This window comes from Mugil cephalus, chromosome 10, assembly GCF_022458985.1.
Source record: "Mugil cephalus isolate CIBA_MC_2020 chromosome 10, CIBA_Mcephalus_1.1, whole genome shotgun sequence".
In the NCBI taxonomy this organism is placed as follows: Eukaryota; Metazoa; Chordata; class Actinopteri; order Mugiliformes; family Mugilidae; genus Mugil; species Mugil cephalus.
Window position 1 is genome coordinate 13,143,961 of NC_061779.1, and position 26,309 is coordinate 13,170,269.

Below are 26,309 nucleotides of genomic sequence, written 5' to 3' on the forward strand. Positions count from 1 at the left end.
CTGAACGAGCAAACCCAATGCTGAATTAAGGTTTATAACGATAAACTATATTCGCACTACAGCCGTGTAGTTTATTAACGATCAAATACCAGATTTTATTTTGCAGCGTTGCGCGATTTATTTTGAAATCTAATACCGGAAGCGCTCTTGAGTTGGTAACCAGCTTGAAACAAATCGCTCTCTGATCAGTGGGAGGAGTGAAGGCGCCCCACCCATTTACCTTGGGATTTACCTGCAACAGGTATGTCAGCTAACACTACCTTTTACATTTTGCTTCAGCCCACCTCAGATATTCTTATCACGCTGTCAACTTGGCTGCCGCTTTTCTTTTCTTTTCTTCTCTTTTCTTTCCTTTTTGGCAACAACAACGACAGTGACAATAAACTAAGGCATGTGTGTTGCACAACTGGCATACATTATCTCTGACTTAGACTAATGTACAGTCACGTCAAGTAAGAAATATTCACCAGGGGCAACAAGTCTGAGTCTGGCTATTGTACTAGTGCTTTCACATCCTGATCTATGCTGCATTTTATCGCTATTTTATAATTTTATGATATAGTTTAAAACGTCAGTTAAAATAATTCTTTGTTTGTATGGATAATAAGGTGATGTGTAGGCCTAACCACCCAAAAGAGGCCTTTATCCTGTTGATCACAAATCCCATTGTTGATTCACCATTTATGGATCGTATGTCCTCTCAGCCATTGGGCTATTGTGTGGTTTATTTGTCTCGCCGGCAAATAAAGAACAAAGAGGTCACGGCTCCCGTGGGAAATGAAAAAAAAAAAAGAAGATGATATCAGACCCTCCCTGGTGAGTGCTGTTACACCTGACTGAGAGCACCTCATTTCTACACCACGACAGAGAAAACAAAAACACGGACGGAAGAAGTTAGTGCTTGGAAGTCAACATCTAGGAGGCATTAAGAAAATGACTGCAAACTAAATAACAATAATAATAATAGTTACGCCCCAGCTTGAGTCTCAATCTGTGGAGAGCAAGGTGCACCACACCTGTAAGACGACACTGATGTCCCTGAGAGAGAGCTGCAAGATAAGATCAGATCATGAAAAGATCCGGGAAGTGAAGGCTGTGACCTACAACAAATATAATCTCAGTGATGAAGCCATTTAATCAAATTATTTGTGGACAGTGGTTTTAGTATTACTCTCGTAAAGACGCAAAATCAAACCGCCAAGCTGCTTCCAGTGACTAGATATCATTATGAGTCAGTGTGTACACAAACATGGTAAAATAATTAACTTATCTTAAAACTTCATCGCTAATGCATAGAACACAAAGACTCCTAAAGCAAACCTTCACTTACTTTAATTAAACTTACTCCATAATCAAAGGAGGTGCTTCTAATTTTGTTAATTTGAGACTTTTCCAAAGTCTGAAGTGACACATGGAAAAGTGTAATTTAGTAAAAGTATAAATCATGGAGTAAATGTTTAAAGTAACAGACCAAAAACAAAAAAAAAAAAAAAAAACGTTCTTTTACTCAAGGCAGTGAGAGATAAGAAAAACAGACAGGCAGCTCAAAAACATTACACGCACGCACACACACAATCAGTTTGTAGCTACCTTTTATTATATCCTTCCGACATTCAGGACAGACCGAGCAGTGACTTTTCCCAACAAAGATAAAACACGCAACCTGTCGCCCTGTTTCAAACTAGGTCTCTAGTTGCATTTCTGGCCCTCTCTGCTGGCACGAGCCGTATGGTCTTAACAACCTGAATCTGAACGGCGGTATATATGCACGTGTTCAATACATTTACTTTTTACAGTAAATTAAGACTTAACTGTTACTAGTGTGTGTGTGTGTGTGTGTGGGTGTCCAGGAGAAGCTAATCAATATCCTTTTTCTATTGTAGCTGCTTTAAAATGTACATATTCCAGTTAAGTAATCAGTTGAATTCATCATCTTGAGAACAATACAGAAATTACAAGCACAACACTAAAAAAAAAAAAAAAAGAGAAAAGAAAAAAAAAGTACAAATTCAATATTTCCAAAGCAAAAGTGAACAGTCCTGTACCCTAGAGGTTATAAATGAGCTCCAAATTTCAGCTCGTAGTCCGATAGCTATTCCAGGCTAATGTGTTATTACTCCAGCTATCCACAGTGCTGCTACATACATACTTTGGGACACAGGCACTAAACACATCAGATTTACGCACACAGCCGTCGCAACTCCAACAATTGATCAGTAGGCCCGTGAGGAGGCTTGGATGGACAGCAAGGGTTACAGGGTATCAGGTAGTGCAAGGTGAATGGTCTAGCCCTTGACGGGTGAGGGTTTTGAAATTCTGCACTTAACACTTTGGATGCACCGTTTCTCTTCTCTCTCTACCCACATCGCTGTGAAAAACACATGCACAGTTCAAAGCTGTGGGGTAGAAAGAGTTCAGGGGGTAGGGCTGCGGCACGCGACTCACTTCTTATTTAATCCACAACCCACAGTGCCATCCGCTGGGGAAGCCCCACCCACTCAGCTAGCTGCCACAGCAAAGAGCCTGGACACCAAAAACAGAAAAACAAACAAACAAACAAACAAAAACGAAACAAAAATAAGAAAGAAAAAAGCCAGCGAAGAAGACACACCCGAGGTCAGTGCTCTCATTGACGGTCATTCTGACACATTTCATATAGACACAATCACACCTTAAACACAAATGGCCAGAGTTACAAAAGTCTGAAGTGCAGATGAACTGCTTCTTCATCTATGCTTTTGCTTCACTCGCAACTTCCTTCTCTTGGTCTTCCACCTCCATTTTGTCGTTGCCGTTCTCCTCGCTCTTCTTCTCCGTCTCTTTCTGTTGACCAGGAGAAAGAATCAGATCAGCACCTTCACACTCACTCAGCCGGTCTAGAAACGTGCTCATCCCACCCTCTTGTGGCTGCTGAAGAAAAGACAACGCTTCACCTTTGAATCCCTGTCTGCAAACTTCTGGAACATGTTGGCGTAGATGCGCTTGTCCTTCTCGTGCTGCTCCTTGATACGTTTCTGACAAAGAACCACCTGGTGGGATATAATGAAGAGGTGCCACATGTTCAGATGCGATCAGGAAATACCATCATCAAAAACAACAATAGAATAAATGTTCTTTTCCATCATTCATTTATGATCATGATCAAGGATAAATGCAAATGTAACCTATTACACAGTAAAATACTCTTCCCACTCTTAACTACAAATGAACAGATATGCAAATAAATCACCTTCGTTCAGACTAATTCATTGAAACTCTAACAAGTGGTAGAAATGATTGCTGAAGACACATTGTGCTGTACCTGGCTCTTTGCAGCCTTGTTAGCGGGATACAGCTGAACAACTCGCTGAAAATCATCTTTTGCTTTGTCGAACTCCTTCATAGCAAATAACGCCTCTCCCCTTCTGAACAAAGCCTTCTCATTGGATGCATCGAACTCCAGAGCCTTGAATCACAAACAGGGCATAATGAGATGTCTTTGGGATTTAAACACACCACCTTTGAGCACTTAAAACATACCAACGACCGAGGTCCGGCTGAAAGATAAATAACAGACATCAAGTACCTTGTCGCAGTTTTCTAGGGCATGGTTCGGCTCCTGTATTTTAAGGTAGCACATGGCCAAGTTCAGATGTGCAGCCAGCCGCAATGCTTTCGCTTTCTTCTCATCCTCCTCTGACAAACCAGATTCGTGCTCCAGCCATGACACGATCCGTTTGTACTGCACAGATGCCTGCTTGTATTTTCCCTCCTAAGATGCATTAAAAAATAATAATAAAAATTACAAACCTCAAAAAAAAAAAGAAAAACTAACACCTAATGGCATATTTCCCTAAAAACATACCTTAAAATATTGTGTTCCCTTCTCTTTGACAATGCTGCTCTGCTCCAGCTTTTCTACCGTATTCATTTCCCACGATTCTTTAGCCTAAAAGGAAGAAAAGAGAACAAAGACTGACAAATGAGTCCTTAGAGGGTAAATCAGCAGCATATAATCAGATACCTTAAAGTGAGGGTGTGTTTGTCACGCAGCTCTGGTATTAGCTTACTTTTTCAAAGGCTGTCAGCTTGATCTTGTACTGCAGTGTTGCTCCACCGGGAATGTTATACTTTGAATTTCCTGCATTTCCAAATCCGTATCTACAAAACAGAGACACGTTAATCATTCATGTACAAAGTACCTGTCTTCACCGTCACTTCAAACGCGTCTGGGGTGGAAGGTAGAGATCATTCTACACAGTGTAGCCATTTTAGCTTCTGTTATGTAGAAACTTCAAAATCTTGCATCTGACTGTTTCTTTGCCCAATTAAACAGATTATACTTTAAGCAGTGATGGATATTAATGCTCATTTATATCATCATATCAGCATGAAGGTAGGTCGCCTTGATAGATGTTATCATACTTAGGCTTCATAGTGAAGAGTGCCTCCTCCTCCTGCTCCATAGCCATGATTGCTTTCTCCACTCCGGCTGGCAAGCCCAGACTCTCTCCATCCCCGATCTCAAACTTCAGCTCTCTCTCATCAAATACGCGTCCATCATAGGTTCCCTCCACGGTCACTGGAAGGGGAAGATTTAGCTCGTTAGTTTGCGTTAGACTTGCTGAAGATGACCTATGATTTTTTTTTTATTCTCTTTAAACAATGATCAATGTGTCAATGAAGCACAGCAATTGACTTACAATGTACATTTTATTTACGTTTATTAAAACAAACTAGCATTAAATGGTTCAAGTCAAAACAAAGCTGGATTTATACTCCTCCAATCTCTGCAGAGCCTATAAGTGTTTGTAATTGTGCACCAGTGTGTCAGACTGAATTTATAAATACGCTGCTAAAACCCCAGTTAGCTGTGTTGACTTTCTGTGCATCTCACACAACAGTGATTGGAACTAAATCAATGCAACACAGAAAAGAGTGGAGACATCTGAATGGTTGTGTGCAGTGGGCTGAAAACAGAGCTGAAGTTACATTTCTGAGGAGGTGCACATCAGGCTAAACTCAATGTACGCCTTGTGTGACATGCAGCCATAAATCAAGCTTAAGAAACAGTAGTTTTGCTATATATATTAATTGTACTAAGATGAATTATATTATATTAACACACAGAAAATCACACACACACACACACACACACACACACACACACACACATATATATATATATATAAAACCACCTTCCCAATCTGTGCACTGGAAAAGAATGAATCTTTTTTATTTTTATATTCCAGCTACAGGATAATTTGACACAGCATTTTTATGACGTGAATGATTGTGTTCAAGTCAAACTAATCCCCCGAACCTCTTTAAAAATACACCCAGTTACAAAAGATTCCTGTAGGTGCAGGATTTCATGGTATGGAAGACACAAGCAAAACATTTAATTCCTCACATAATCCACTTCTCCTCACATTTTGTCTATATATAACAGTCTATATGAATCAATTTTCAGGGCAGGTATATTGTATACCTTTATCTCAGTGCATGTGTTGCACGATATGAAATGCATGAGACAACGTTATCTGTCGCAGCACATACTGATTTTTATGGAGGCACTCCACACAATCATTAGACTCAAGAAAAACAGGCTTTCAAATCCTTATTTTGCCTCCACACTGAAAACTTGCCATCACTGGAAGCAGCTGGAACCAGTATAAAGGTATAATATGAAGCAGACCCCAGCAGGCTATGTCTGTTAAAGGTGGAATTGTTTTAAAGCCACCTTCTAACTCTTGGGAATCAAACTACAGTCTTTGGGTGCTTTACTTTCATATTTATAAGCAGCAAAAAAGTATGCACCTGCATGCATTTCTAAATCCCCTCATAGGTATTCATGTGATGAAACCCAGCTTCACCTCAATCTTTAATCATATCCATTTACTTGAGTTAATTTTTGGTATTATAATAATCCGGTTGTTTACAACAAAATCCTCTCTGCAAACACATACATATTTAACATACTTAATGTCACATGCTCCCTAAGGAAAGAGGACTAGAGTTTCTTTTGTTTGTTGCTCACTCATTACACCAGCTATAGACGCACTTAATGGCAATGAACCAAATTTAAATGTAAATATACTTCTCACCATTATTTTCATATGAACTTCTATGGACGATGATCTAGCTTTATTTTCACTTTTTTACCAGAAGCTTAAACAGAACTGGATCTGCTTCCAAACAATGTTCAGTTTCTTCTACATTAGCAAAGTAGCAGCTGTGCCTGGATGTCTTACCTTCGACAGCAGCTCCTTCATTAGGCTTGGAATATCCCTGCCCTTTAGTGATAATGCGGCGGATGATTCCTCCATCCTCATCCTCAGTTATGTCTTCGCCTCGAAATTCAAACAGTTCCACCTACAGGTGTGGAGACATGCAAACCAAGACAATAGAAGTAAAAATTTATACTTTTACTTTTTTATGTGAATTATAATATGTTGGTGTGTGCTACTAACAACTAAATCTACCTTAATTTGTTGACTCCAATAAGGAAAATATACATATACTGTGTTTCAACCACATGTCCAGATAAAAAAGTAAAATTGACAAAATAAAAATAAACCGATGTTTACCTCGAAAACTAAAGTGGCATTGGGGGGTATCTTTGGTGGGCTTCCTGCAGATCCATAGGCGTACTCTGGCTTACAGATAAGCTGACACAGCTCCCCCTGTTTCATTGTGGCCACGCCGATGTCCCACGCCTTTATTACTTGCCCTAAAGACGATGACAACAACAACACCTGATTAATCACACTGGCAGCTGCAAATCTCTGTGTGTGTGTTAGATATGAAACCAACCTTTGCCCAGCTCAAAGGAAAACTTCTCTCCTCTGTCTCTGCTCGAGTCGAAATGAGTCCCATCTAGAAGTGTACCCACGTAGTGGACAAACACTTTGTCACCGGTCATAGGCAGCTCTGTGCCCGTGCCTTCCCTTTTTATCAGCTGAAAGAACAGACATGAGCATACATAGCGATAAACATGGGGAATCACTAACAAAACAACAGTTCTCTTAGACATGAAAGAAACTACTCAGATGAATGCTTTAATGTTTTTTTGGGACATTTACAAAAAGTTATCTGTTCAACATGCACTCACTCTCTAGTTTATAAGGTACACTGGTGGAAGTGGATGCACGAAGGTTATGGTACTCAAATAAAAGTTGCTGATTCAGCTGTGTTTTAATTTTGGAGGCTGTGGTTTATAGCAGTGTTATAATGTATTGTACCAACACATGCCATTTTTATAGCAAGCCCATTTTAGTCAGTGGGCTGGGCTCGGTAACAGAAATACTTTTGTGTGTGTAATTCAATACGGTCTAAGAGCACCACCTCCAGCACGACCACGCATTTTGAAGGGACGCCTTTCTCACACCGTTTCTTCATACGCTTCACAATATATCCGCCGTAAAGCGAAGATCTAGACTTGTTTTCACTAGTGCACCCGATGTGCGTGCATGCAAAGCTCCACATGTCTGTGTCTGCGCCCTGTGCGCACACACCCTGCAGCGCGGCGCTTTGCATCACAAGAGGTCGAGCTGCCAAATTATTTATTGTGAATGAACGTGAGCTGTGGTGTCCCACTCAAAGCCATACATGTACATGTGTGTGTGTTTCTATCCATGTTTGACTCTTAAATATCCGCATGAACCGCGACAGTTGTCTCCGCTGGATTCCAGAACCTTCTAGAAACGCAACCAATCATATGCACGTAAATAATAATAATAACAACAATATGTAGATGAAACAAAAGACAAAAAAGGGGGTGTTGTGGTGTTAATATTGCAGTTAGCTTCCCATTAGCTGTTTTACTGAGAGTGACACGCGTTAGCCTAGCTATCCAACAGCTACTGCTAGCTTAGCACGAATGCGTAAACAAGCTGCAGTCAACAAAGCTGGACTTAGACAACCAAAACGCCGTCATTCACCTTCAAAACCCCCCCGTCTTTCTTTGGTGTGATGTCCTCTCCCTCCATTGGGATGGCGTGCTGTCCTTCACTCGTCTGTTCCTCTGCAGTCATCTTCATGGAGCAGATCGCACCCTCCGGCTCAGACTTTGCTCCACAATCCCAACTGTCTCTCCCTCTCAGGCTAATAGCGATGGTGGCTGAAGCTAACTTCACTCCTTAAACCACGCCAAGAGCAGCAGGCAACAGCCCGACTATCAGCAGCACCAGCTCAGAGGAGCAGATTAAAGCTGTCCCCGCTTTAGTTTAACTTTCTTGGGAAAGAAGGCGGTCGTGGCCTCCACTTAGCTGCGCGGCTATGCTGCAAGCACCAGTCAGACTTGTTTCGGCGGCTAACGTGAGGTTTTACGGTGAGCTCGCTTTCCAATCCACGTTGTCTTGCAGTCTGGCACCTGACAGGCGCTTAAAGAAGGACAGAGAACTTTCCAGACTATCTGGACGGAAACAGGGGAGGAGGGGGCGTTGTATTTACCTCACAGGCACACACCAGAAAGGCGGTGCTCAGACGAAGAGCGGAGCAAATGCGTATTACGTAAGATAAAGATAACGCATGGCTCTATTAATTCCACAATCATCAAACAGTGTTGTGGCAAGGGTATTGGGGAACCCCATGAGAACAACTAGAGGAGGTACATTGTTTTTTATCATGCACTTCGAGAAAAAGTGGTCATGTTAGGTAAAAGTGTGATACAGTGTCGAGAAAAAAGTAGAAATGTCGACATATGATATAGAGAAAAAAATGGAAATACAATGTCAGGAAAAAAGTAGAAATGTCTAGAAATGTCGAAATATGATATAATGGGAAAAATAGTAGATATGTAATGTCGAGGGAAAAAAGTGAAGTGAAAAAAATGTCAAAAAATGTCCAGAAAACAGTCGAGATGTCAGAAAAAAAGTGGAAATGTCGAGAAACGTCGAAATAAGATAGAGAGATAAAAAAAGTAGAAATGCACAAAAAAACGTGGAAATGCAACGTTGACAAAAAAGTCGAAATGTCGAGAAAAAAATCACTTCAGTGGAAATGTCAATAATTCAGTCGAAATACAATGTTGATGGAAAAAAAGTCCAAATGACCAGAAAGAAAAAAGACGAGAATAACATCGAAATAATCAGTTGTCATTGATTGCGTAGTATTTCGATTTTATTCTCGACATTTCGACTGCGTGTGTGCGTGTATATACCCGCCCACCTAAGCCCTCCCGTGCAGTAAAACATTCGTCCCCTGGTAGAGCTCGCTTCCCATTGGCCAGAGTCCGCGGCCACTTCGTGCTGTTGGCGCGGTTGTTGAATGGTCGAGCTGAAAATACAGGTAAAATAGTCGTCGTGTAGCGTCTTTGTGGTAAGTTTACAGCAACACTATCCGTGAAGAAAGTGTTTTCTGGTGGCATTAAGACTAATAATTGTACCCGAACTGGTTAGCTTACCGCGACTTTATTTAGCTTATAGTTGCCCAGCTAATGACACATCTGCACGATCAAATGTTAGCCTTTTGACACTCGTTAGTTAACCGAGGATCTTGATATTGTGATGAAAGGTTGTAAACTGGAATACACAAAGATTGAGAAATTGTCGTCTTGAAAAAGGGGGTGCGTTTAGTTAGACGAGCATCGCTATCACTTATCAATAATATAGGCCGGTCTAAACACAGGAAGGTTGTTTTGATTTCATAAGGACCTTATCCGAGCTGATATGCATCATCTAAGCCTTATGTTGTCTTCCAGGAAGATTCTCGACCATGGAAAACGGCAGGGCCCAGTTTCCATTTCCCTACCAGCCCTATAACATCCAGCAGGACTTCATGCAAGCCCTGTACAGTGCACTCAACCAAGGCAAAGTTGGCATCTTTGAAAGCCCCACTGGGACGGTGTGTATGACGATGCAGGAGAGAAACAATCGATGCATGAGTTGTTTCACAACGACGACAGCTTCTTATTTTCTTGTCAATGTCTGTCGTGCAGGGCAAGTCACTGAGTCTGATATGTGGAGCCCTGAGCTGGCTGACGGATTATGAGGAGAAGAAGAGGAAGGAGACGGCCGCTCTGCTGCAGGAAGGAGAGGCAGCTCTTTCCACCTCTGCTGCTCAGTCCTCCACCAGCAGCTCCTCAGCGGAGCCAGACTGGATCACTGACTTTGTCCAAAAGAAGGCTGAACGCGATCTAGTGTCAAAGCTTAAGGTTGGAGTGAATTTTAATAAGCGACCTCAGTGGGGATTTCTTCATCTGATCGTTATTGTGTATTTGTGTGTGTGTCAGGAGGAAGAACTGAAAAGGAAGAAGAGGGAAGAACGGTTGGAAATGATAAGAAACAATGTTCAGCTGAAGTATGCAATCAAAAGAAAGGTAACAGGCATCTTAAAAATTGGAAATACGTCTACTGCAAATCACTGGATGCGACCCAGTGAAATCATTTTTGTTTCTGCAGAGCTGTGAAGAGGACGAGGCGTTCAAGTTGCTCCAGCTCAGTAAAGATGAGCAGGTGGAGGCGGCGGGAGAGCAAGAGGATGAGGAGCTCATCATTGCAGAATATGAGAGCGACGACGAGTCAAAGAGCAAAAGCAGGTGAGGCCGTTAATGGACGCAGACGGAGAAAAGGTAATCGGCACAATAGGCGTCTGAAATGGAAAGGCGATGACAGCGGGGTTTCTCTGCTCACATGCTCAGATTGTACGGAGCTGATGACGATGAAGACGAGGAGCTGGTCGAAGAACACGTCACTAAGGTGTGTATGTGTGACGGAGAAGTTTTACACAATTAATTCATTCACGTTTCTCTGATGTGACACTTGACACATGTGCCTGTTTGTAGATTTACTACTGCAGCCGCACTCACTCCCAGCTGGCCCAGTTTGTCCACGAGGTTCAAAAGAGCCCCTTCAGTAAGGACATCAGCCTGGTCACACTTGGTTCACGGCAGGTATGTGCGACATGTTGTTGCTGATCAGTACACACACAAAAGCCCCTATTCGCATGGGATTAGTTTTACCTGGGGACGTCCGGTAATTTCTAACAATCACGAAGATCGTCTGTGATCTTAATCCCGTGCAAATCGTCCTTGTCTGTGATTTGGGGATGAGTTTTTAACTTTTTCACGACTTTTGTTTGATTTGCAGCTTTTTTACGCCTCAGTTCATCAGCAAAGGTGGAGCTGATTTACATACAGCCAGGTTGTTGGTGATTTCTTCCCCGGGATAAATAGTTTCAAAAATATGTTTTTATCATCCATTATAATTTGAAAAATAATGAGAATTGTCTCTGACAAGCAGTGGAGTGAGGCAGAAGTAGCAGAGACTTAACAATGGATTGTGAATTTGAGTGGAACACAGAGTTTGTTTATCCTGAATGTGTCACATGACACAGGCGTAAGGGGGTAATATTTGATCACAGGGCGTCCTCAGGTAAAACTAATCCTGTGCAAATAGGGCTAAACACAAACACTAATAGGGATGGAGTAGTTTTTCAATACATTTATTTGGTTTCCATTGTGAATTTTAATTTAAAGATAAAATAATCCCAAGAAATGCATGTGAAAGAGCCAAGAAATGAATTTAAATGATCGCATTCAGTATGATACAATGTGATGTGTTTTGAGGTGTGATATGATATGAGGCGACACTTTAAGTTGTCTTCCCATGGTATGTTGCAATGTCTCCAGGGAACCTTCTGGCTGTTTCCTAGAGAGATTATCTTTCACTCTTCAGAGAAATTAATAGCTCAACATTAGGCAGCGCCTCTCCACGCCAGATTAAGCACTCCACTCATAGTCAAGTTTATTTTTGAGTGGATGTTAATTAATGAATCTAGTGGAAGTGGAATGTAGAACTTAGCTAAAGGCAGCACTGGAAACACATTACCAAACTATTAATTACTCATTATGATCGAACGGTGAATGTGGTGCTGCTAATAGCTGAGATATGTTGCTTGGCAGTGGTTGTTCTGTCCTCGAAACTCTCGTTGGACTGACGTGATTTTTGATCCCTTGCCTCAAATGAATCATTCTGACCAAGCCTTCAGTACAGTCTATCTCCTGAGATGTAGTTTTAGCACTTCCCAAACGTGTTGTCTCATGTATAAAATAGCTATGCTCTGACTGAGTGGGGGGAAAAAAAACATAAAAAAAAAAACAGGATGAGCTGGACTGAGCGTGTCTGCTACCTGATCCAAGGAAACAGATTGACTTTCAGGTAAAGAGGTCGAAGAGTTCTCCCAGAAGTGGACAGCTGAGTTGTCCCCTACTTTAAATAAATCTCATAATTTTAAATATTTTTTGTAAAGCGATTATCCAGTGAAGTTGTTCTTGAACATGTAGGTATCTAATTTTGACAACCTCAGATCCCCTCTGGTCTTTGGCACCACCTTGAGGGGGCTCGGACCACGGTCTGGGAACCACGGTCTAGATTCTAGAACAATCTAACCATGTAGAAATAGGCATTTTCTATGAATATTTGTATCTTTCTTACTTGTTTATTCATTATAATCACAAACATGTTCATCACGTAGCTACTGAAATGGAGTCTGTTCAGATACGACATATTAGATCTAGTGTAAAGCGCAGACTTTATGTGGTATTACACAGGAACCAGTGCTCATGATGTTTGCTCTGTTTCTGTATAGAATCTGTGCATCAATGAGGAGGTGCGGCGTTTGGGAAGCATCCAACGCATTAATGACCGCTGCATGGAGATGCAGAAAAACAAGCACGGTGAGAGCCATTTAGTCACAGGTCACAGAAATGCGTTTTTTTATTTTTTTATACAGCTTGTAGATTATTTAACTTTATTCGGATCCCTATTAGCCGTTAACTTGGCCGACAGCTTTTCTTCCTGGGGTCCACACAATCTCTCACGTTTTGTGTCATTTTGCAGAGAAGCAGCATCTTGAAGAGGGCGTAAAACGTAAGCGAGGTCCAGCAAAGGGCGTGTGTCCCTACAATAAAGCTTCAGCTCTGCAGCAGATGAGGGATGACGTACTCGGGGCCGTGCATGACATAGAGCAGCTGCTGAAGCTCGGCAGGGAAAAACACTCGTGTCCTTATTACGCCTCACGCCTCGCTGTTCCCCCCGCACAGGTAACCCTGTCATTACTTTTAATATGTTTTCTACATTGATTTAGGTCGTGCTTCTTTATTTTAAAAAAATATATATATAATTCCTTCCAGTAGATAAAGCCTTCACTGTGTGTTTTTTTTTTTTTTTTGTTTGTAGTTGGTGGTGCTGCCCTATCAGATGGTGCTTCATGAAGCTACAAGACGGGCAGCAGGTATCCAGCTGAAGGGACAGGTAAAAAAAAATAAAAATGGCTTCTTAATTTCTGACTCTATCCTCTTCTCTTTACAGCAATTTAATTTTCTCGTGTTTTGTTTTTTACAGGTTGTGATCATAGACGAAGCTCACAATCTTAGCGACACGCTCTCGTGTATACACAGCGCAGAGCTCACTGGAGCACAGGTACAACGCTTTCCTACACAACACATGCAAAATTTACTTTGTGATCTTCTAAGAATTCGTATTTTTCTGCAGCTTTGTCGTGCCCAGTCCCAGCTCTCCCAATATGCCGACCGCTATAAGTGAGTCACACAATGCACTTACTCCCAAATGAAACATTGTCTCCCCGTCCCTCTGCTTGACGTGTACGTGTCTCCAACATTAGGAGCAGGCTGAAGGCAAAGAACCTGATGTACATCAAACAGATTCTCTTTGTGATTGAGGGGCTTGTTCGGGTGCTGGGAGGTGAGTGTGTGCAAGTGTTTTTATTTTTATTTATTATTGCCACTCTGGAACTAATTTAGTACGATTTTCTGGTCGTTGGTCAAGAATTTCTGTTTTATGTGCCTGCTTTTTGATACGCGTGGACCCGACAAGTTTCCGTGCATGTATTCGTGGAGTAGGGGAAGGGTACTTTCCATTTTTTTAATCTTACATCTGCCTAGAAAAGAAGGTGAGAAGGTCAAGAGGAAGTGTAAGAGAAGTGAGACAGCGAATGTCATGTCGCGCTTATCATGATCTTTCGGTGAACTTTTGCTGAACTTATTTTGACTCGTGGGTTAAAATATCAGATAAGCAAAATATAGACGGTACATACAGTATGAGAGAAGGTAAAAATAAAAATGTGTTTATCCATTACAACACTGATTGGTGTAGGTCTATATTACAACATTTCTTATCTTGGCACTGTTTTCCTCGCAGGTAAAGTGGGGCAGAATCCACAGAGCCAGACTACACAAGCAGGTCAGTCAATGATAATCACAAACAGAGACAAACACACACACACACTAATACACAGCAAAGCAGAAATGATTAACCAGTCGGTGTTCTCTTTCTTCTAGGAACACAAATGCTTACGATTAACGACTTCCTCTTCAAGGCTCGGATTGACAATATCAACTTGTTTAAGGTAGTTTGTCACTGCAGCTGCACAGCACATCCAAACGTCAACCTCCTGTATTTCAGTGAATCTTTCTTATCATTCTCACTATAGTTACAAAGATACTTTGAGAAGAGCATGATCAGCAGGAAGGTGAGTGTTTGATATATATATGTGTGTGTGTGTGTGTGTGACAGTTACACCACATGTGTAAAAAGTGTATATTTTTGGAAGTGGTCTTCAGTAGAACGAAGTGTATCTTCTCCCTGCAGCTGGGCGGCTTTGTGGAGAAGTACGCAGGCTCGGGCGTGACTCTTCACACCCAGAGCAGCTCCAACAAGGAGAACAGACGCACCGAAGGACTGAATCGCTACCTTCAGTCCCTGCAGAGCAACCAGAGCGCTGCATCAGGTCAGACGTTTCACAGTAGGAAAAAAAAAAAAAAAGTATTTTGGGCCAATTGGAGGCTTAACTATGTAGCCTGGAAAACTGGATCACATTCAGCAAAGAGAGATGTTTATTATACTAAACGTCAGAATTAGAATAAACGAAGAGACACGAAGGTATGTTGTAAGACGTTAGTTTGAATTAGAGATAGGCCAATATATTTTTAGTGGTATCGGCCGACATGCAGGTGATTTCCCCGATACATACGCTACGGGCCGAAAGTTTGGAAGCAACTTCAAGTTTCTTTCACTCAATGTCTTTCTTAGAAACACGGCATCAGTTATGTATTTTGGGATATCATTTTGGGATCTGCATGATCAGACTTTTATTTTATTGACATGACCCATTTTCCTCCATTTACCTTCAGGTGTAAATTAATGTTACCAGACCATTGCTGAATAAATGTCAGCAAAGCAAAAGAAGAGAAGGGCTTAGATTTACAGTCGACAAGATTTGCAAGAGTCACAACTTCAGTGCAAAAGAAAAAAACAAATCACAGTTTGAGTTATTAACTTTAACTCTTTGGCTTTTGAGAGTCTGCATACAAATATACAAATATCGTATATGCCATGCTCTTATTAAAGCAAAGTCTGAGCAAGAAAAACTCAACTATCTGATAATTATAGTAAAAATGTCTTCTGATAAGTTCCTCTTAATAATCATGTTTATTTTGATGCACAGTATACGAAATGCCTTTTTCTAAAAAAAATCCTTCTTTCTTCCAAACTTTTGGCTCTACCTCTTTTTACCTGTTTCTTTTGTGTGCATTACAGCTTTAAATATTCTTTGAGTTTAATAAATGCTTATATTTTTGGTTAAATTGAGACTTGTAACGTTTGTTATCACTGTATCATTTTCATCATGCAAATGGAGGGAGGGAAAGCAGTATCGGCCTCAAATAGGCTGATGTAAAAAAAAAAAAAAAACAATATCAGCTCTTAAAAAAAATCCATATAGGTCAGTCTCTAGTTTGAATGTCACCCTTGAAGAAGGTACAGGAACCATATGGAATCATCCGCTTCCATGTCTCTTTATTTGGAAATGGGTAGCTAATGTTCTTTATTTAATTGTACTTAAGTTACATGAAAATACTTCCACATCCAGCTTTGTGTCAAGCTGTGGCATTATGTAAAACAATAGACAGCAGACAGTGTAGTATTGCTATAGTGTTTATAATGAATTTCTTTTCATTTATTCCCACTCCTATGTGCAGTTCTCCAAGCTGACCAGCAGGGGTCCGTAGAGGCAGACAAAATACTGTCTGCTTCTCCCATGATGCAGGTGGAGAGTTTCTTCATGGCTCTCACAAACAGCAACACTGACGGCAGAGTGGTGGTGCACAGACAAGGTACCCATATTTAAACAGAAAAATAAAGGATTTTAATGTCGAACTTTCCAATGTAAAACAGCCCATATGTTTACCGTTCAGGCACGCTGTCAGAGAGCAGTGTCAAGTTCCTCCTGTTGAATCCAGCAGTCCACTTCGCTCAGGTGTTGAAGGAGTGCAGAGCAGTCATCATAGCAGGAGGAACCATGCAGCCTGTGAGTGGCTTCAAACTTGCTGCAAATAAACCGAGCCGCCGCCGCCGCTGCTGCTTTGTGACTCTACATGATGTTTTCACGTAGGTCTCTGACTTCAAACAAGAGCTGCTGTTTTCTGCCGGAGTGGGAAAAGAGCGCATCGTGGAGTTTTCCTGTGGTGAGTGGCCCATTTCTGCTTTTGTGTTTTGAAAACCCACCCTCACTCTTAGTGATGTGCTAATCAGTATTTCTGTTTGTTGTTGGGTATTTGCCATAAATATTCTTGACTCGAGTGATGACGGCTTTTTTTTTTTTTTTTTTTTTCCCTGCTACGTTGTGCACATTGATTAGATGTAAGGGAAGAACGTCCTTTGGTTGAAGTTATGTGAGAACTGTCAAAGATGAGATTATTAAAAATTGATACAGGCAAAGAAGGAAAAGGGAATAAGAGACACACAAGATAAGACAATCTTCGTTGGTTCGTTATTTGATCATTATTCATCAGTTTATACGTCTTTTTGTCGCATTTAAGGTAATACATGAATTAACTGCCATCTTGTGTCTAGGCCACGTAATTCCTCCCGAGAACATCCTTCCTCTCGTGTTATGCAGCGGCCCGTCCGGCCAAGAGCTGGACTTCACTTTCCAAAACAGGGATTCTCCACGCATGGTAACGCACGCACACGCACACACACGCTGTTTTACAAAGATGCTGTAATTCACTGAAGCTGTGTTTCTTAATGGAAATTTGCGTCTGCAAATTACAGATGGACGAGACAGGTCGCATCCTCTCCAACATTTGCAACGTGGTCCCGGGCGGGGTCGTGTGTTTTTTCCCCTCTTACGAATACTCAAGGCAGATCGTTTCTCACTGGGAGGCCAGCGGCGCGCTTAGTCGGCTGGCTAATAAGAAGAAGGTACTTTTAGCTACACGCTAAGCTACATGCTTTAAGGTCCAGGTTGATTTGTTGACACCTGTTAAATGTACAGGTCATAGAACAAATGGACAAACCGTTGTCATTTTAATTCAGAGGTCAGGCAATAATTTGCATCATGTGGTCAGACTCTATGTTGCAGAAGGTGTGAGTGCACTGCAGAGCTCAGTGATCGGGGCTGGTTAGCAACAAGCTGCAGCTCATCACCTCCATGTTGTTCCATTCCTCCCAACAAAGTAGTTATTGTCTTGTTTTATAGACACATTTTCATCAGTAATGGCTTTAAGCACTAAGCTCACCAACACACACACATTGAATATTCAATGACCACTTAATATGTGAAGCTGAGGCAGCAGGAAATGCAGCCATGGAAGCCATGAGCTATTTTATGGTGAGGTTTTAGGATTATGCAGTCGTATCCAGAGATCTGAGATTAGCAGTAGCGGCAGTTTTCCAGGATTACGATCACCCAAGTCCATGATAATGCAAATATATGCTGATACTGTGATGCTTTTGTCAGTGAATCATAGGCTCAGTCACCATTACTCATTAAACATTTATTTAAAGGGAAAATCTTTCAAGATTCTTCCGCTTTAATTCGAAGCCGACGTATTATTCGCAGTATCTCCTTAATCTCTCATCCGTCACAAACGCCTCCTCAGATCTTCCAGGAGCCAAAGAAGGCCAGCCAGGTGGAGCAGGTGCTGAACGAGTTCTCCCGTTGTATCCAGGTAAAACACACGAGCGCCTGTAGCTCAACTTTGATGATGTGATCGTTGAGTTTGGGTCTTTATATCTTTTTATCTTCTCACTGTAGAAGTGCGGCCAGGACGGCGGCGGACTCACGGGAGCGTTGTTGTTCTGCGTGGTCGGAGGAAAGATGAGTGAGGGAATCAACTTCTCCGATGACTTGGGCAGGTGTGCGTTACTCAAGAGCACACGGACGAAGTTTTACACGGTTGAAAGTGTAGAAAAGTTAACGTGTTTGTGTGTTTTGTGTGCGATCACAGGTGTGTGGTGATGGTGGGAATGCCGTATCCCAACATCAAGTCGCCCGAGCTGCAGGAAAAGATGTCATATCTGGACAAACACTTGGTGAGATGCCTTCACAGACACGGGAGGACGAGTACTGTGACACACAGCTCTTAAATCAAATCTCATCTTTTCCTGCTTCAGTCTCACAGTCAAGGGAGGAGCCCGGGACAAGCGCTGATAGAAAACCTCTGCATGAAGGCTGTGAATCAGTCTATAGGTAAAGATAACGATCGTTCTATTAATGAGAAGAAATAATATGTGAATAATAATAATAATTGAAATAATTAATATGTGATTTCCTCCACCCAAAGGAAGAGCGATCCGTCACCGTGGCGACTACTCCTCCATCGTGCTGTGTGACAGACGTTACTCTCGGCCCGCTACGCTCTCTAAACTCCCCACGTGGATCAGAGATCGCACGAGCTCACACGCAACCTTTGGCCCGGCCTTTGCTGCCTTACGGAAGGTGAGAAGCAAATAGTAAGAAAAAAAAAACAATGCTGCAGCAAGACACTTTGAATTTATTCATGTTTCGTCTTCATATTCTTCTTTTGCAGTTCTTCCTGGAGAAGAAGCAGAAGCAAGTGTAGAGAGCTCAACTGACTGTGTGGAAAATTGAAATGCCACGAAGGGAAAAACTAATGTTAGAATAAATTGTAAACAAATGTTTTTCAGCCATTTTTCACTCTATTATATTTATATTCTTGAACTTTTTGCACCCTAGTCTGTGGTACAGCCATCAACCAGGAAGGTGTTTATTTTTTTATTTTTATTTTTTAATATATACTCCCTTTTATTTTAAATCTCAGATACTCTGTATATCTTTTTTTTTCTGCTCTGGCTTAGTAACACGTCCGATGAATCAGAGAATAATGAACCCAAGTACTTGATGACAGACGAAGGCTGAAGGGGAATTCATCAGTCTGGATGTTGTGTAAGACCGAGAAGAGGGAAGGAAAAAAAAAAGGCTTCTCATCTATTTTATCATTTATTCAACATGTTGAAATGCATCACAGAAACAGCTACTATACATTATCAGGCACAGCTCTGGCATAGGCATTGGTGTGGCTGAATTAATTAAGATTTAAATATTTAAAGAAGTCAATGTAAAGTGTTACGTTATGCAACGCTTGATGATCAGTTTCATCATCACAGAGTGTTATGATATGTTGTACAATGATATGCTTGTTAACGTTATTAAAACATTCACGATGAATACCATGTTATGAACAGTTTCCTCCTCTCTATTATTTTCGGATGCATTATGTGGCCAATCATTGTGCTTTTTAGACTGAAATACTATCCTTATTTGAAATTTAAATCCCCCTTTATGTGATTAGAGGGAAATGCAAGTCCTTAGTACACGAAATTATCAAAAAGCTACAGAACACTTTCATCATCAGTGACGTTAAGTGCCCGTTTTCGGCGGCGTTACGCCTCCCAATCGTCGTCATCTGTCGTCGCCTGTGGAGCTGGAAGCGGAGGGATGACGTCTGACATCCTGGCGAATGCGCCACCGGTGCCGGGGGGAGCGTTGGCCGACTCCCCGCCCGCAGGACCTTTACCAGATATGCCTGGACGGAGGAGAGAGTTAACGCAGATGAGATCGCACAAATTCATGACGCCATTCGATAAAAAGTAAAAAGAGATTTCTCACCTTTTCTCCGCATGGCGAGTTTATTGAAGAGATCAGACATGAAGTCTCCGCCACTAGATGCCACTCCGACTGCTGAGAAACAAAGACGAGGACTTAATAAATATTCATGCAACCTGTTTTTTTTCCTTCTCCCCCTTTAATTTGTAACTGGAACACTGAACGGTTTCACTCATCTCCTTTTGCTGCACTTCAAAGTGGAGCATGTAATTATAACAGGACTTTTTGTCTAGTTATTTTTTTTCCACGCGTCTTTCTCTCTTTGTTCTAAAATGAAATGTTGGGTCATGACTTGTCCGACCATCTACAAATGAGGGCAAAGATGTGCAGTCTAATACTGGGTCGGATCATTTTGAATACAACTGTTACCGAGTCGACCTTTTAATGAGGTTGGCACGAAACTCAATGAGCGTGATGATGAGCATGAGAGACCAACACGGCCTCTCTCGTCCTTACATGCAGTGCGACACACTGTGTAAACTCATGGATGAGCGCTAACAAGGGGACCGGTCACGCTCCTGCTTCGATAGATGAAAATGCATCGTGTAGCTGTTAATAAAACATGAGGAGAAGCACGTCCCGCGCTCAAGCGATGTGTCACCTTGCTCCTGCTCCTTTTGCTTCTTCTTCTCCAGCTTGCGTTCCTTAACGCTCCGCAACTTGGCCTTGTCGGCGCCCCCGGCTTTGCGGATAGACTCCAGCAGGCTGGCGCGGCCGTCCGACGGCTGGACCACCTCGCTGGGCGCGCCGGACACAGTGGCTGCGTTCAGAGGAGACGGACAGAGTCAGTGGACTTCGGGTTTCACGCTCAATAAAGCCAAAATTCACGTATTGTGTAAATGTGACAAACCTGCGCTCGGCGCTCGAGAGACTTCCGAGGAGCTTTCCACGGGAGGGAGGGGTGGAGGAGGGGGAGGAGGGGGAGCGCCCGCGGGGGGAGCGGGAGCGAGGGCGGGCTCGGGGGGAGGAGGGGGAGGAGGTGGAGGTGGAGGAGGTGGTGGGACGCTGGGCTGGAGTTGGGTTTCTATATAGAAAGAGATAAAAACAAAAAAAACTCCATTATAGTCCATAACAAACACACGAAAAGAGACACAATATGAAAGTCAGAATTTACATAAATGAAACAGATCGAAGGCTCATCACAACAGGTGTCCGGGGCATACCTGGCACACTGCTCTCCTCAGAGAAGGAGGGCAACTCGGGGATATTGTGCGTGGGTCCGGACGGGGCAAATCCAGGCCCGAGGTCAGCGCTGTACGACAGGTCGTCTGCAATACCTGGCAGGTCAGGCAGGTAGGATGGCACATCTATCTCAGGCACCTGGCCCAAGTCTGGCACGTAGAAATAACTCTCCGCCGTCTGTTAGAGAGAAGAGATGATCAAGATTTACTATAAATCTATGACTGCTGGTGCTAAAACAGTCGTTTCAACACTGTGTTGGAAGGTACCTGTCGCTCCAGCTGCTCTCTCTTTGTGATGGACAAAGGAGCATCGAACGGCTTCTCCTCTTTTTCTGTCTCCAGCGTTGTGTGTGTTTTCGTCACTGCCCCCGCCAGAGGATCGAGGAACACGTACTTCTTGTATCTTTGAAAATCCGCACATTCGAAGATGTGAGCAAAGATTTAAGACTAATCTTTACAGTAAGAATGAGTGCGTGTGCGTGCGCGTGCGGACTCACAGATTCTCCGTGGTATTAAAGAGCAACAGGGAGCTGACGGATGAGATGTTGCGCGGCAGACTGCCCAATCCTTCCTCCGTCTCATCCTCAGACTTCTTCTTATTGCTCACGCACACGGGGAAATACATTAACTTCTCCTGAGAGGAAGGAACGCGATCAGAGAGTGAGAGGGGGGATCTTTAAAATGTCAGCTGAGCCTTGAATTAATGTAAATCGCGAAGCAGATGCGCGCGCAAATAAACACCGCAACGCCAACTGATGTGGTCGGGCGCATAGCTTGTGGGGGATATTGAAAATATTTCTGCGCTAGAGAAAATTGCCAGCAGTGTTTTATATACGTATATATATAGTCTATCAAATATACACACAAAAAACAACAACACACTCACAAGAGCAAGTGCATACTGCTAAATACATAAATAAATAAATAAATAAATAAAAATGTTACTTTCTGAAAAGTTTCCAAAGATGGGGAAGGAAAGAAATGTGGTGATCGACATGAATAATGCAGGAGCTCGTGCTGAGCCAAGCACACATACACAAAACCACATGGAAAAATAAAACATTTACAGACTATTTTTGCTGTCCACTGACATACATACACTTACACAGCGTCTGATGTCCTCTATACCGCGTACGCTGCATGTGACAAACAACTGCGAATTGACAAACACTGACAGAGCGTGGAAGGAAATGTTTCCCGTAAATATCGTTGCAGTTTGAAATCACTGCACCTTTCCGTGCGTCTATGTTGTTTCCACTTGCTCCTTGTCAAGCGTTGAGCTTTTGCACGTTCCTCAAACTTGTAAAATAATAATCTGCCCTGGTAGGAAAATGTTTACTTAGCAAAAAAAAATTAAAAATCAGAAAACATGCCGGCACAGTTCACATACGTGCACCACGCTTTCTATATAGAAAAGTTCTTTGACATAAGGAGGCAAAATATAATACAAATACTTGTTGAACTAACGTTCCAGTGGGAAGGCTTTAATTGTTGTTACTCTGAGGAAGCAGGTTTTGTTTAAAAGAGCGCATGGGTTACGTTGGCAGCAGTTTGCTCATCCCACTCGTCCACAGATGATTCCATTTCAGACAGGATAAGTGATATATCTGGACTGAGGCATTCGGGAGACATCAGATGCTCCCATTAGCTCAACGGGCTGCTTTCCAGCGTGAGAAGGAGAAGCCAGCTCCTTCTGGGTGTCTGAGTTCTTCATCCAGGCCCTAAAGGCAAACGTGGAAACCTCGTGGAGGAAGCTAATATAAGCTTCTTTTAGCAGAAATTTCATTCTCCAGTCATTACTCAGAGCTCGGGACTGTAAGTGAGGACGTATATTGAGAGAGCTGCCTTCGGGCTCGGCCATTACCCGCATCACTGTGGGTACTGCAGTGACAGTAAAGCTGGAAATAGTGTATATGGTCTGGCAGAAAGAGGTGGTGGTTCCTAATAATAAGGGGATAAGGAGCTGGAGAATAAATGATCAAGGTATAAAACCGTACTCTGCCCCTGGGAAGCCGTGTGCCAGAGTGCCATAAAATAGTATATTAACGGTATTGCTAGGTATTGGTGGAGCAACGGGACTTTGTCCATTCAGTCTGGAAATATATGAGCAGTTGTGACGATAACAAGTGAAAGATCAAATCAGTAAGATTAAAAGCATTAAAGTGAAATGAAACATCTCCATCAGGTTAGCACACACACACACACACACACACACACTCTGGCACTGTGGCTTTTTCGTGACTGCCCTTGTGCAACACTTTGCGAAACTGTGGCTCTCAAGTCACACTTTTCACTGTTGCCCAACATCACAACCCCTGCTCTGCCGTGTCAGTGTGTTCATCTCACCTGCAGGGCCTTCTCATCAAAGGGTCGAAGTTTATTCTGTATCCTGTGTCGGGGGCGGGTTTGTGAGGACGGGTCTGTGGCCCCATTAAAGATGGATGAGTAGTCCTGAAGGCGATCCGGGGCCGGGTACTTGGCACTGGAGAAAACCTGTACATGCAAAACATTAACGATTGTTTACATCGGACACTGAAAAACCAGCAAAGCTGCCGTTCAGAGGGACTTGGCCGAGTTACCTTGGTGGCTTTCTTACTGCCTTTAATCTTGTCAACGCGGGCTTGAGCTAGTCTGATCCTGTCAGTGACGCGCTGCAGCTGGTGCCGATTCTTCTCCACACTCTCAGACACCCTGGAAGCAACACCAGCATGTGCATGGTTACACACACAACCACACACAGAGGGGAATATGTGCGTGGGGAGCTGTTGTGTAGTGGCTACGGGCGCAGCTCGGGGTCGCAGGTTCGCCTCCCACCCCGCGCACCGCACAATAAAACATAGAGGTGTGAGGAACTTCAAATGCCCTATTCCACTTGTTCCGCTTTCTACAATCACGCACACGGTGCTCAATCCCAAGACCCAAATGAAAGTAAATGACAGACTTTAATAAATATGGAGTACGAGTATTACACAGCTGTTTTGGCTGCGGCATTCGCAGACCATGTTTCAAAAGGTTGCTCTGCCAAAAGCGTGTCACTGTTTCCATGCATTTAGAGGAGGTACGGCTTTCATTTTCAGAGTGCCCGACTCAACCATCTGTTTGGAAACAGGTGCTGTTGTCAACTGTGCCTTCGATTAAATATGACAAAGCTTTTTCGGTCCATCACAGATGGATGCTACAACAGATGCTCTGATATCAGCTACCAACCCAATCAGCGGATTGTTAAAAACTTTTTCATTGCCATTTTGTGACTAAAAAGTTTACCAGTTTTATTTAACTAAGGTAACGCGAACACTACTAGTGACCGACAAACGTTAAGACAAAAACAAAGTTTCTTGAAGCTTTAAAACTTCCATAATCCTGGACATTTCATATTAAAAAAAAACACTAAAAAGTCATTTAAAAGACCTGATAATCAACTGGTAATGTCAACAGTTCTGTGACAGACTGACCATTGTTACAATACCTCTTTACCAGACCTTAACTTTTCATTACACTTGATTTATCTCTCAGTATGTTAGCATTCACCAAAACGTCAAATATGAAGACAGATTTTGAACCTATTGGACATGGCCGGAGACCAAAGCAATCATAGTTTACAATCAAAAGCCAAACTCTCCCGATACTGAAGAAGGTGCTGTAGTGTTTTGTGTGTGTGTATGCGTGTGAGTGGATGGCACACACTGGGCTCACGACCACCTGCTTGAGGACGGCAGAAGGGGAACTAAGTGGTTTCGGTAATTGGAAAACCAGTAATGTGAGTGTGAGCTGTGGACGGGCGATTAGAAGGGCAGATTTTGGAAGCAAAGATCCCAGATCCACCCTTGGCTGAGGTGCCTTGAGCCTAACCAACAAAAATTCTCCTTTGGAGCCTTGTATGACAGCACCAAGCGTACTGTACTCTCTATTTATACAAGCGGAAGGGTTAACGGAGAGAGGAAATTCCCTCGTGTGTGTACCCATATACATGGTTAACGAAGCTGATTCACACTGTGGGTCACTGATTCATTTAAGGGTCGTGTTAAAGTCAGTGATGTACTTGTGCTGTGCGTACCTTCTGAAAATGTCTGTAGAGATGGTCTCCAAGTACAGCAACGCATCTGCTATCTGATGAACAGCCTCCTCTCTCCTCAGGTCTGGCTGGATGAGGGGCACAGAGTACACCTGCCCCTCCAGGCTGTGCTTCTGCGTCATCCTACAAAACAATCGCGCAAAAAAGTTGAATAAAGACGACAGTATGTCAGCTCAATAAACTAAATGCAGAAAGGTGTACAATTAAATGCTTGTTTAATTCAACATAACGCTGTCGTAGCGTCATTTGAGCAGAAGTCCTGTTTGCTCCACCACACACCGCACTTCTCGAGCTCATCTGACTCTCACGTGACGGGTACTGCAACATACTATAGCCTACTTAATGCTGTGCTGATTTTTTATTTTTTTAACCTGTTTCGCTTTATAAATCGGCCCAACTTGATTCCCGCTGCTGTATTTGCTAAAATGAATAACGAACACATGATAAACTTGCGCCCAAGACGTTAAATAGCGAATATATTTCAAACAAATGATCTTAAAAAATGAAAGTCTGCAGAAGGAATAATATAATGCGAGCGAAACCGCGTCAGTTTAACGGCACTTTGATTGGGAAATGACAGCCTTACCTGACCATGGGTGTTGTTCACTTGTTCACAAATAAAAACATAAAATAAGAATAAGAGCTAGGGTCTGTGAGGCAGCTAAGCGGCTATGCCTTTAGCAAAACAACGCTTCCGTACTTCCGCATCCGCGTGTCACGTGATCGTGACGGGTCTATAGTGTTGCCTTCAGGTTTTCTCGGCGATCTCTGCTTTCTGCGTGACCTTTCATTGCACTCGAACGATTTCAACGAACTTGCGCATTGTTTAGGATCGGCGAATACGCTGTTCGTCGAGGAAAATTGGCTGTGGTGAAACGCAAACACAACACAGACGTGTTACGAAAACAAAGTTTTTTTTATTTTAACTGATTTAGCGTCGTCGTACGTCTCCTCAATTAGCCTATCGCAAGAAATTCCCGGTTGACAATGAATTGTAGCTGGTGCATCAGTTTCCTACCTTATATTACGTTTGTCTAAAAAACACATTTGTGGGTGTTTTGTGTAGGGTTGTTTTCAGGTTGTAGTCTGGAGTTGTAGTAATAGCCTTGAGTGTTTTTTTTTAAAAAAGGCTCTAATAGTGAACA

General features: G+C 42.5%; 3 protein-coding genes across 6 annotated transcripts; 1 reads left to right on the forward strand and 2 right to left on the reverse strand.

The window, feature by feature from the left end:
• Window positions 1-1,575: 1,575 nt before the first annotated feature.
• Window positions 1,576-8,334, reverse strand: fkbp4 (FKBP prolyl isomerase 4). The gene is made up of 11 exons (XM_047595794.1): window positions 7,923-8,334; window positions 6,796-6,940; window positions 6,570-6,712; window positions 6,234-6,354; window positions 4,405-4,561; window positions 4,050-4,140; window positions 3,845-3,928; window positions 3,566-3,751; window positions 3,302-3,445; window positions 2,934-3,029; window positions 1,576-2,823 (listed from the first exon to the last, which is right to left on the reverse strand). The coding sequence occupies exons 1-11, from the start codon at window positions 8,019-8,021 to the stop codon at window positions 2,731-2,733; spliced, it is 1,359 nt and encodes a 452-aa protein (XP_047451750.1). The 5' UTR covers window positions 8,022-8,334; the 3' UTR covers window positions 1,576-2,730.
• Window positions 8,335-8,481: 147 nt separating this feature from the next.
• ddx11 (DEAD/H (Asp-Glu-Ala-Asp/His) box helicase 11) lies at window positions 8,482-19,483 on the forward strand. 3 transcript variants are annotated; one of them, XM_047595788.1, is made up of 28 exons: window positions 8,482-8,590; window positions 9,683-9,825; window positions 9,920-10,135; window positions 10,214-10,300; window positions 10,383-10,519; window positions 10,622-10,679; window positions 10,766-10,873; window positions 12,571-12,658; window positions 12,822-13,024; window positions 13,161-13,235; window positions 13,326-13,403; window positions 13,476-13,522; window positions 13,606-13,685; window positions 14,142-14,183; window positions 14,282-14,349; window positions 14,434-14,472; window positions 14,592-14,730; window positions 15,980-16,114; window positions 16,196-16,308; window positions 16,393-16,465; window positions 16,854-16,957; window positions 17,055-17,204; window positions 17,885-17,953; window positions 18,040-18,140; window positions 18,233-18,317; window positions 18,399-18,474; window positions 18,569-18,723; window positions 18,815-19,483. In XM_047595788.1, exons 1-28 carry the CDS (start codon window positions 8,512-8,514, stop codon window positions 18,845-18,847), a joined length of 2,781 nt encoding a protein of 926 aa, XP_047451744.1. In that variant the 5' UTR covers window positions 8,482-8,511; the 3' UTR covers window positions 18,848-19,483. The 3 variants fall into 3 exon arrangements, with proteins under 3 accessions (XP_047451744.1, XP_047451745.1, XP_047451746.1); XM_047595789.1 differs by lacking the exon at window positions 8,482-8,590 and adding an exon at window positions 9,198-9,300; XM_047595790.1 differs by lacking the exon at window positions 8,482-8,590 and adding an exon at window positions 9,222-9,270.
• wash1 (WAS protein family homolog 1) lies at window positions 19,233-25,888 on the reverse strand. 2 transcript variants are annotated; one of them, XM_047595793.1, is made up of 11 exons: window positions 25,751-25,888; window positions 25,147-25,287; window positions 23,672-23,783; window positions 23,439-23,585; window positions 21,590-21,726; window positions 21,360-21,495; window positions 21,075-21,270; window positions 20,762-20,935; window positions 20,513-20,671; window positions 19,915-19,983; window positions 19,233-19,831 (listed from the first exon to the last, which is right to left on the reverse strand). In XM_047595793.1, exons 1-11 carry the CDS (start codon window positions 25,756-25,758, stop codon window positions 19,689-19,691), a joined length of 1,422 nt encoding a protein of 473 aa, XP_047451749.1. In that variant the 5' UTR covers window positions 25,759-25,888; the 3' UTR covers window positions 19,233-19,688. The 2 variants fall into 2 exon arrangements, with proteins under 2 accessions (XP_047451749.1, XP_047451748.1); XM_047595792.1 differs by having other exon boundaries at window positions 19,915-19,986.
• Between the last annotated feature and the right edge of the window lie 421 nt (window positions 25,889-26,309).